General features: G+C 40.5%; 1 protein-coding gene across 2 annotated transcripts in view; it reads left to right on the top strand.

Moving 5' to 3' along the window:
- GPC6 (glypican 6) overlaps positions 1–238 on the top strand; it is a gene marked incomplete at both ends in the record, with an annotated part of 1162580 nt that extends 1162342 nt beyond the window's left edge. For both annotated transcript variants that reach the window (XM_080689891.1, XM_080689892.1), the window contains one exon: positions 36–238. In XM_080689891.1, coding sequence (XP_080546017.1) covers positions 36–238 — 203 coding nt within the window. The remainder of the gene's footprint in view (positions 1–35) is intronic.
- Between the last annotated feature and the right edge of the window lie 12043 nt (positions 239–12281).

The following is a 12281-nucleotide window of genomic DNA, read 5'->3' on the forward strand; positions in this document are numbered from 1 at the left end:
GGTCTAACTTTCTTTTTTCCATCTTTCCACACCAGGTGATGAGTCCAGCGGCTCCGGGAGTGGCAGTGGGTGCATGGATGACGTTTGTCCCACTGAGTTTGAGTTTGTCACCACGGAGGCCCCTGCAGCTGATCCCGACAGGAGAGAAGAGGACTCTTCTGCAGCCCAGCTCGGCCACTCCCTGCTCTCGTGGTCTCTGGCGTGCGTGGTCCTTGCACTGCAGAGACTGTGCAGATAATCCTGGGTGTTGGTCAGACGAAACTGCATTTTAGCTCTCTTGAGAGGCCAACTCCCCTCTTTTCTTACACTCTTGGACAATGGACCGTGCCACAAAAACTTACCGTTTTCTATGAGAAGAGAGCAGTCCTGCGATCTGCCTCCTTTTTGTTTTCCCAAAGAGTACCGGGTACCAGGTGAACTGCTTCCTCTTTTCAGCTATCTGTGGGGACCTTGTTTATTCCAGAGAGAATTCTTACTCAAATCTTTCGTACCAGGAGATTTTTCTTACCTTCGTTTGCTTTTATGCTGCAGAAGTAAAAGAATCTCACGTTGTGAGTCCCCCCCTCCCATTTTGACAACAACAAAAAAGGTAGGAAGAAGATAATTTTCCTTTTAAAATCAGACCAAACCCCAAGACAACTGCATTTTCAACAAAGGAGCAACGAGAGAGAGAGAAAGAAAGGAATTTCAATGTTACAGCTTCTGTATTGACAGCCAAGTCCCAGAGTAAGCTTCGCTGTGACAAATCCTGTTTACAACATGTTTAGGAGGAGAAAGCTTGAATTTAAAAAAAAAAAAAGTAGTGAAAATACACTGTTGTCTTGGTGGTATCATCTTATGCTCTACCCACACAATACCAAATTGATTTGGAGGTACTGATATTAAATTTTGAATTCCATCTTTAATATGACAGGAAACTTACTCCAACTCAGCACCTCTCTCTCATCAACTTCAGAAATGGCACCATTTTGCTTAATCCCCCTGATGTCTGTCCATTGTATCCAATTGGCACAGATTTTTCCTTCATCTTCAGTTACTAGTAGACCCTCCGCCCATTGATTCATCCTCCTCCCAGCTCTCAATTGAAAATCATCTTCAACGATACACTCTTTGCCACCGTTTTGCCATGAGTTAGATGTTTCTGCCCCGTGTTCATTACCCTCCCTAAATAAGAGTTCTTTTAACCGAATTGATAAACAATTAGATCCACACATGAGGTTTTTTTTCTTTTTCGTTTTTAGCTTTTTGTTTTGTGTCAATTGGTTTCTGCATCACAAGGGCATTCTCTTACAAAATAACTCACAACAGCAACAAAAAAAGTCGAGACAAAAAGAGAAAACTATATCTATATATAGTATTGACATGGAGATTTCTTTCACTTTTTTAGTCTTAGTATGATCATCTATTTTTATATCTATATATATATAAATCACAGATTTTAACTTCTTAATTCCAAACTCAGGGTTGACACACCTTTGTAACAAAAATGTTTTGTCAACCGGCTCTTCTTGTTTTGTGCTGCTCCAAGAAAGGATTCCTCGATGACTTGTGAGCACCAAGAATCAAGAAAGAGAACTTTTTACGTATCTAACTGTCCATCTATTAAAGGTTTGCCGGGGCACACCCTTTTCACATACGCATGCTTTGTGCCCAGCGCTCCAGGCTGTACTGAGCTCGCGGGACAAGCCATGGGTGTGCGGGACTTTACTGGTGATGGAAACTGTATGTGTAAAGAATGTTATTCACGAAAAATCATTGCTTTCATGTACAACACCATCGGCCCAGGATTCCTGCTTGGCACTTGGATAAATGACTTAAACTCAAGAGGCCAATTTAGAGCCACAACTCACCCTGTCTGCCAAGTATGCCAAAGCTAGACCCAGTGCTCCTCTGGCAGAGAGAAGCGAAATAAACCAAACTAGGGCTTTCTGAATACACTTGGCTATCTAGCCATGCGTTTCTTGGTTTTTATGACGCATCTGGAGTATGGAAACGTGGTATGTCCAGACACCTTAGTACGCCAGTCACATTTTAACTGATTCATCGACAGTATTGACACGTAAGCAGTATTTTTTTCCGATCTCTGTTCTCATCAAAATTAAAATTGGTTATTGATTTAGCCATCACATTTAAGTAGAACACACACACACACACACACACACACACACACACACACACACGGCACAATAGTATTAAGTATATTTGAGCACTTTTGCAAGACAGAAAGTATTCACAAGCATCTATTGCCACTTTATGCCTAGTGAAATATGAGATGTAGGATCCGGAGAGACTTTGTGGCATCTTTTATTTAAACCTTGATGGAATTAACACTTAATCTAATCCAGCACTACATACTTTAGAGAACCATCCATCCCACTGCCAGCCTTCAGCTTCCTGTCACCAGTTACACGGTAACACATCTCTACAAAAGACTGGTCACTTAGGCGCTCATTTAATCACATTTTCAGAAATCAGAATTATCTCTTCACCCATAATTAAGGTGCAAAGCAAATTAAATCAGCCTTGCTTTTCCAGAATATTTGAGTAATAACTTGTTTTTATGGCTTTAAACCCTAAGTGTTTCTTTGAAAACTATCTCTGCATTAGCTTCTGTAAAAGAGTTCAGGAGGTCTTAATTTTTCCTGTGCTCTTACCTCTCCCCCCGAAGTTTCGTGCATGTGTATGAATACACATTAAATTAATGAATGTGAACCCACGTTCTGTACGCACTAAACACATAGATAATATATAAACGCCTGCTTCCTTTGTTTCAACACCTCCATTATCAATGTTATTCTTATGGATGAGATATAGTGCTGCCTATGAGCCTGGCAGAGAGCTGAAATGACTACCAGTCAGTGATGCCACATTATTAGTCACACTGCATGGATGTGGTCAGAATATTATCGAATCACATTTCCTGGTTTTTGTCATCATCCTACTACGTCATCTGATTTTCAGGCTAATTTAACACGAGAATTCTCTTCTGTTCTTGAGGGAATTTTGTTTTAATCTAGTTAGCCCTTTTCAGCAAGGATTTGGAATCCCCTCCAAAATTCATTTTCCTTGTTTTAACATAGTGGTAGGTGATGTGATTATGCCCCATTCTCTTTCACGACCTGCCCACATCTGTTTGTTCCAACGCCCCCCCCCAATTCTGTAGTCGCATCATAACTTCTGTTACGAGTAGAGAGGGATGGGCTCACTGAAATCGGACACTAGAAAATGGTGGGTGATGCTCATAACTGCAAACACTTAGCTTATTGAAGTGCCTCTATTTACATGTTCTTTAGTTTTAATATGTATTTTTCTAACAGAAATACACGTCTGTAATTGATGTATATTATACTTTGTATATGTCACACCAGAAGCTAAACAGAGGCTAACGTCTTTAGCAGAGAAGAATGAATTGTGCATTTCCCAGGAAGAGCTCCATTTGTGGTTCTCTATTGAAGCATTATAGTCTTCTGTCATTTTCATGAAGGCCAAGCTGGCCCTTTGGTTACAGCCATCATAGACTATCAGCGCTAGACATCCGACTCCTTTACAGTGATTTACCCAGATAGATCAGTAACTTGTTTCACTTGCGCCCAATGTAAGGGACAGAAAATACTCTTGTCTACGCTGAAAAATGCTATTATTCGTCAAGGAGCAGTAGTCATTTAAAAAGTAACATTCTTTAAATCAAACACAGTGAAACTATTATTGGATGCAGAACTCTGATATTTAATTTATATTCCCTGCTGCAGACATTAGCCTACTTTAATTCTTTTGCCATTACATACATGTTTTGGCTACAGGCTGAACACCAGCTAAGGTCCCCAAGGAGGAATAAAACTTCCTGAGTTGTGATTCTTTTATTACTTCTCTTTGCAAGGCTAATTGTCAGGTGGTTTAACTAAAGGTCTCAATGTTTGCACATGCAACTTTTGACTTCCCCAAAACTTGCAGAAATTCCAACTCATTTTCATCAATTTATAGTCGCCACTGGATCTAACTTTTAATTAAAAGCAAAGAAAATTAAAGAGCAGTTTAGCTTTGCCAACAGAAGAGTAAAGAAAACTCTAACTTACAGATTTGTAATGCATTCCTCTTTGGTGGAGACGTTAGCCAGTGTTTAGTTTTAGGCCAGCTTATACAAACCGAGTATTGATTTGTACGCATTCTGGAGACTTGCTATACCATGGTTTGCTACGGCACAGACTCGACGTAATGCAGGAATATTTGGAACGTCACTCAAAGTTGAGTAGTTACTGGAATTGTTGACATTTCCTTGCAATGAGGTACTTCCAAGAGAAAACACCTAAGGATAGCATAATAGTGAGGTCTCTGTGTGCATATACATGATATATGTGCAGGACAAATGTGTGCACCAATCAAACCTAAAATTTTACGTGACTGTCAAATGATTATTATTTGGGTTAAGATTTTTCATTTCTGATTTGGATAGAAAATTGCTATTAATCTTGTATTAAAATAGTTTTTAAAAATCGACCAGTGTTCTTTCTGTATTTTCTTAATTACTGTCATAGTCTTCATTTCAGAGCTTTTAAATTTTGTTGCTGTTGTTTTGTTGTTGTTCAAGACCCTTCTAGAAACTTCAGTGTTAAAGAACAAAAATAAAACCCATGGATTAAACTAGTGATCACCAAAGTAACATTGAAATTATGAGCTTTCAAAACTTTAGGACATCAAGAGTTTCCCAAATGTGTATGGAAAACACTAGATCTCTCTTCAATATTGATTTGTTCTTTTCTTCTTCTTTTTAATTTTTTCTTTTCTTTTTGTGGTAATAGGGATTGAACCCAGGACATTCTTCCTCTAAGCCACACTCCCAGCCCTATTTTTGTTTTTATTTTGAAACAGATTCTCACTAAGATGCCAAGGGCCTTGCTATATTGCTGAGGCTGGCTGCAAACCTACAATCCTCCTGTCTCAGCCTCACAAGTATGTACCACCATGCCTGGCTTGGTTTTTTTTTGAAGAAAAAATGTAGTAGCTTTGAACTGATGTCAATACTTTGCAAATAAGGTCAGAAAAATAAGATTATATGGGAAAGTACTAACAATTTTCCTATTTAACAAATTGTATTGATTTTTATATTTCGGAAATATTTACTTGCTCTCAGACATGCTAAATATTGCATAGCCACTAAAGATTCATTGAACAAAAATTTATTGAACTTCTCTCTACTAACCCTGCTCTGGGTGCTGTACCACTGGCTTCCAGTTGAAAATTATTCAGTCCTTAACGTGGTTAACCATGATTATCACATAGATGTCACTTACTTCAAGAAAACCCTAAAACAACGGAAGCCAGATAAAAACAGGTATAGGAATACAATATTTAGCCACAAAGAATGCTGTAATTTAACTCATATATTACCATCTTGTTTTATTGTAAAAAGGTAATTTTATAAGACTATTAAGAAACTTCAGAATAATTCTACCTCCCAAAATCAGAATATAACAAATTCTATGTGAAATTAAACTGAAAAATTGCTTCAGAGCCAGGCATGGTGGCCCATGCCTATAATTCCAGTGCTTGGGAGGCTGACAGGTGAATACAGGTTCAAGGCCAGCCTCAGTAACATGGCAAGACCCTATATAAAACTAAAAAAAAAAAAAAAGGGCTGGTGGTATAGCTTGGAAGTAGAACTTTCCTGGGTCCAATCTTCAGTACCAAAAAAGAAAGACGAACAGACTAACAACACAATTATTTGTTCTTTAAAAAGATACATAGTGCCAGACAGGGCTCTGGATGTAAGAACAACACACCAAGATTTCTGTTTCCAGAGGATTTTTATCCTAGTTGGGAGTGGGGGAAGACAGACACTTGAGACAATGAATGGGTTCAGGATGTCAGAATGTGGGTGGTGCCAGGAGGGAGAAGGAACAGAGGAAGGCGATGGACACTAGGAAGGAAACTCTCCTTTAAAGAGTGGTCCAGGAGAGCCTCCTGGGGGAGGCGGGTGGCAATTCTGACCCAATGGCAGGAAACTGGGCCACCAGATGCTGATGCTGAACAGGGGCTAGAGAATTCCAGGTAGAAAAAAATGCACATGCAAAGCTCTCAGTGCAGGAGAGACCTGTGGTTCCGTGCGGCTGGAGGCTAGCCAGGGAGTCATTACTTGGTAGAAATGAGAGGAGCTAACCATGTTTAGCCTAAGACCAAACGTCAGGTCTTATGTTCTGGAGAGACCAGAGCCCTAGCAGGTCACAGCCTCACATGGCAGCCCCGCCGTAGCATTTACTAACATTTTAAAGCATGTTTTAATTAAGAACTATGCCAAGATCTTTATGTACTTCATTTTTATTGGAGTGCCATGATATAGAAATAATAATGCCCATTTTATGCTAAATGAAATGAGATGGAGTAAGATTAATTAACTTGTCCAATCACACAAAAGAGATTGTGCTGTGAGCCCAGATCTGTAAGAGCTGGGCAGAAAAAACGAAGGTCTATAAGAATAGTTTTATTTTGAGTTCTCAGATTCAATTGAATTATCCAGGAGTGCTCTGAGAATTGGCAAATGTGCAAGCTAGCAACCAGTGTAGGAACAGGAACCCATAGGTCTTTATTTGCACAGAAAACATGTATTATACTTTTTACTCTGAAGTGCAGTGCCATTTAGTGGCTTTTAATATTTTTTTCAAATTTGAAATCCTAAGTAAATAAACTACTGACTCTGTGTTCTTGCATATGTTTTGAACTAACAACAGCTGCCGTGAACCTGAATGCCATGCCTAGGACAGGAACATGGATCAAATCCACCCTCCCACATCTGATCCCTTCTTAGAAGAATCAGGGTTGCTGATGAATCTGACGAATTCATCATCATATTCACAGAGAGAGAGAGAGGCCCCCATGTCCAGCCCACACCACAGTGACTCTTATCATTCATTAGCCTTGTCTGCAATTCATATATCTGTTGATGTTCAAGTTGACCCCACAGAAGAATCAAACTAATTCAACAAGTCAATCCAAACAGACATCCTACCATGGCTGCTTTAATGACGAGATTAACAGAGAGAGCATCCTGCTGAATTCCAGTGACATCGAAGGCCCCCGCCTAATCCAATCCCTGAGGATGGTTTTCTTTACTACAATGAAGTTTGAAATATGGGGTCCCTGGGATCTTTCTACTTTATAGCATTAAACCTCTTCTCATTGTTGGTCTTCAGACTTAAGGGCTTGCTAAGTTGCTGAGGCTGGTCTCAAACCTGCCATCATCCTGTCTTAGCCTCCCAATTACTGGGATTGCAGGCGTGCATCACCAGGCCTGGTTTCATCCCTGCTTAAAAAGGAGGGTTTCTGCCGGGCGTGGTGGCGCACGCTTGTAATCTCCACGCTTGGGAGGTGGAGACAGGAGGGTCATGCAGGTTCGAAGCCAGCCTCTCTGGCTTAAGAGACCCTGTTTCCAAATTATATATATATAATAGGTCTGGGAGTATAGCCCAAAGGCAGAAGGGTTTCCAGGAACCCCAGTACCACCAAAAAAAAAAAGTAGGGTTACCACCTTCCTTCTCAGAAAGAATCAGGGTTGTTGACTACAGGCTTTGTCTTTCTTAAAAGTTCTCTGTAGACATTCAGAAAGCTGACTACCAAGTTCGGTAAAGGTCTGTCCACAAAACTCTGGTTAATTCTCTTTCTAGACACAGCATGCATGCAACGGTTCATCTCAGGCAGCTTCAAAATTTAATCTCCTAGTCGGGCGTGGTAGTGCACGGTTGTAATCCCAGCGTTTGGGAGGCTGAGCCAGGAGGATTGCAGTTCACGGCCAGCCTCAGCTACTTAGTGAGGCCCTTTGCAACTCAGTGAGACCCTGTTTCAAAATAAAAAATAAAAACATGGGGCTGGGGATGTAGCTCAGAGGTAGAATGCCCCTGGGTTCCATCCCTAGTACTGCAAAAAAAAATTATTTTCTTTCCTATACTTCGACACACTGCCGTGAAATAGGCGGAAGTTACTGTCCTTATGGTACAGATAGAGAAGGTACACCAGGAAGCCAAGATCTTCTCAACCCTAGCTTTATCGATCCTTCCTCATTTCTCCTCCTCCTCCTTTCTTCTTCTCTTTCTTATCCCTGGCCCACTCCAACCTTCACTGTTTCAATATCAATCATTCTGGTTTCTATGCGTCTCTTAGCAGTTAGTGGAACCAGCCCAGCGGTTCAGCCACAGGAATCCAGAAACCAGTACTGTAAGCCCATTCTGCTAGGAAAGCAACCCGTCACTCTTCTGAGTCATCTCAGTTCTGAATCATATATTATGAATTATCATATACTGAGTTCCTGCATGTAAAAAAAGAATGTCCCCAAATTATAGTAAGCCAAGAAGTATCACCCAGGGAGCGTTTTTAAAAGCTTGTTAGTGACACAGGAATGATTTTACTGTTGTTTTTTTTTTTTTTTTTTTGAACCATTGAATATGAATTAGCATGTAGAGACTATTTTTATTTCACCAAAGATAAGCATGGCTTCTGTATATGTGTTTGTTTCTGAGCATAAATGGGTCCTTTTTAATTGAAAGGAAAAGTAAAAACTCTACATCAAATAGTGTTATTGTGTGTTTTTTTGTTTTGTTTTTGCTTTTGGTACTGCGGGTTGAACCCAAGGGCCACCTCTGAGGTACACCTTTTTGTTTACATTATTTTTCCTTTTATATTTTTGAAACAGGGTCTCGCTAAGTTCCTGAGAGCTTGCTAAATTGCTGAGGTTGGCCTCAAAACTTGTAATCCTCCCACCTCAGCCTCCCAAGTACTAGGGTTACAAGTGTGTGTCATCGCATCAAGCTCAATTAGTGTATTTTGGGGGCAAAGAGCATGAGCCAGGAGAAATGGGCAAGCAAAATGGCTTTCTATAGAAAGAATAAAAGAGCCTTTCTAGTACCTGGGATTCTTCTTCATCTGGAATAAAGAGGTATAGGTCCCATCCTTGTGCCTTAGGAGCAATATGAGAGTTATGCGAGATGGCGCATGAGGAGGCAAAATGGAGAGAAAGAGAAGGAAATCCAGGATCATTGAAACCATTAAGCTTCCTGCATTTATCTGACCATTACTGAGCACCACCATCCGTCTCCTCTCACAGGGAGGACTCCCTGCGGGTGACTTAAAATAATGACACCTGATGAAGAACTTGAGAGCAAATCACAGAGGAACTGTAATACACGGAGTAAATACTTTTCTCTGCTTACCAGGTAAAAATCACAAGGTCAGATATCCCAAATTGTCTGAGGCAGTCTCCAGTGCATCTGTTGTCCCATGATAACCTTTATCAGTGGTGTACCATTTATTCTCCATGGTACTCCTGGTTTGAGTGATAAATTCTATGGGTACCTTAGGTATAATAATAGTCACAAGATCAATTTTATACTCACAAGGATCTAACACCTTATTCTTTTGCAAGATACCCACCCAGCTGAAAGAAGTATGAAATAATTTTATTCACCACTGATTTCCCAATTTAAATCTTTCCTAGCATTGGGCATAGTATCACATACCTGTAATTCCGATACTTGGGAGGCTGAGACAGGATGATCGCAGATTTGAGGCCAACCTCAGGGAAGTTAGTGAGGTCCACTGCAACTTAGTGAGACCCTGTTTCAAAACCAAAAATAAAAAATAGGACTATGGGTGTAGCTCAGAGGTGGAATGCCCTTGGAATCAATACCCAGTACCAAAAAGATAGAGAAAGAAAAAAAGAAAAAGAAGGAAAGAAAGAAGAGAGAAGGAAGAGAAAATGTACCTTGTCTATTATATTGAAAAACATGTAAGATAAGAATTAATAATCCAAAAACACTTGTGATATCATCGAGTATACTAGGGACTCCCAACGCAAAACGCCAAGCTCTAAACAGCAACCTGCTTTCATTTCAAAATGGACCACACCTGGAATGTGATCCCAGGTAATTGACCCTTCCGTTTTCAACCAATTTGCTGCATGTGCCAGTGGCAGGGGGACGGGGAGGGGGGACACTGACAATCGGCGCTGCTTCACAAGCTGTGCTTGGGTTCTGTTTACTGCTGCAGCGAGATGTAATTTGAAGCTCATTTTCTCCATTTGTCAATCTTGGCAGTCCCAGAAAAAAAAATACAAGCATTTTCTTTTGATTTTGCAGTCACATGCTGCTTGGCTAGCCGTGAACACCAGAGGCCTCCTGTGTCCTGCCCGAGCACAGGGGATGCGGGAAAGCATGATGTTCACATCAGTTGGTACCAGTCACTCCTTACACACTAAGTGTAACCCCACCCTTTTCTCTCCCACTCAGAGGATCAGGCCAAAATGCAAGAAACATGAGCATGAGAGAATTATTCAGCTAATGATGAATCCACTCCCACTTATAGAGAGTAAGTAAAATAAGTAAAAATTTACAAATGCTCCTTATATGATTATTTCTAATAACCACCTTATGATGCTGTCCACTTGATTCCTACGCTGGAGTCATAAAACCCTCGTAACGCTCCACTTCTCATCTTGTACAATGTGTTCCAAAGAGAACAAAGTATGATATCAAAAGTGCCACCTGCTGATGCCCAGCATATTAAAAAAAAAAATCTTAGATTGACAGTCCCTTTTAGAAAGAAAGTTACCCTTTGACAAAGTCATTAATCCCTTCAAAGGGAATTTCACGCTTTTTTTTGCAAGATTACCTTTTCCCCAAGCTATCCTTTAAGGATCAGATGGGTACAAATGTGTATACTTGCGTTGTCTACAGAACAGGAATGAACATTTCTACTGGAATATGGAATATTTTACAAGACATGCAAGTCTAGCCAAAGATGGAAATTCAATTTATATCTCTATTGCTCAGTGCATCGAACTACGACTTTATATTTGGGAAGATCTATGATCGATCAAAACATATTCGCTTTCCTCAAGGAGAAAATAATAACACCTACTAAAAAATAATAACGAAGGCAACATCAATAATAACAATGCCTAGGAACTGTGCCCAGCCTTTCCCAAATGTTACCTCACCTTACTCTAAATATATAATATTCAAAAAAAAAAAGAGTAGGCACTGATTACATGAAAAAATTCAAGCACAGAGATGCTAAATGACCCACCCAAGATCCTGCAGAGTTAGAAACTAGCACGTAGTGAGCAGGTATGGTCACCTGGAGAGGTGCCCTACTCTGAATGAAGCGGGCAAGGTGCTCCCGGCTCTGCAGCAGCAGGAAGGAAGGAGAGAGCCGGCTTCCTGAAGTCGAGGTCTAGTGTAGGCAAAGTACAGGACGAATATCAATTGTCCTCTCATTTTCATACATGCTTTATCTCTGCCAGGGCTTAAAAAATTGTGTTTCCTGTCCATGCCCCGAAGTCTGGGGAAACTTCAGTAGCTTCAAGAGGATATACACAAAGCTATATATATATTTATTTGCATATGCATGTGTATATCATTTGCATGCTTATGCAAATAAATATAGTTAAAATAATTGATCCAATGGAAACCTAAAAAAAAAAAAAAAAAAGACAAATATCAACTAGCAAGCCGGGCTGGTGGCGCACGCTTGTAATCCCAGCATTTGGGAGTCTGAGACCGGAGGATCGCGGTTTGCAGACAGCCTCAGCTACTTAGTGAGGCCTTCCGCAACTTAGTGAGACCCTGTTTCAAAATAAAGAATTAAAAAATAGGGTAAGGGATGTAGCTCGGAGGTCAAATGCCCCTGGGTTTCATCCCCAGACCTGCAAAAAAAAAAAAAAATATATATATATATATATATATATATATATATATATATATATATATATATAATCAACTAGCAAAGTTCTCGCTCCATGTTAAGGTCCTGATAATATAGAGACCAACCAGAATATTGACTGGTGATGAGACTGCCTAACCTCTTGACTGAATTACAGCTTTATAACCATACTTCCCTATTTATTACCCTGTATACAGGACACCATGATCTAGAGTGCTACCAGAAAAATCTCTTCCCCCCTGCTGACTGTCCTAATTGCGATTCTTGTCTTACTCAGCCCTGCTTGGGCTCTGTGGGGTCAGGAGAAGGAGCTGAGGGGCCAGGGCCGTTCTGACGTATGGGTGACAAGAAGGTGCTTGACATTTCTGCCACCCTCTCAACCTGCGCAGCTGCCTGTCCTCCTCCCAGTGATTCGCCCTAAGCCTTTATTAACCCAGTGTGGGATATGGCCATTTCCTAAGCCACGGCCATTAAAGTAAATACCATCGCTCCCCATAAGGCCCCCTTAAGCTGCTATGTTCCTGGTGCTTGTTTAGCTCATGATATTTCGTGCCAAATATTTTAGAGACAGTGTTCAG

Source organism: Muscardinus avellanarius, assembly GCF_963383645.1.
Source record: "Muscardinus avellanarius genome assembly, chromosome: 2".
NCBI lineage: Eukaryota > Metazoa > Chordata > Mammalia > Rodentia > Gliridae > Muscardinus > Muscardinus avellanarius.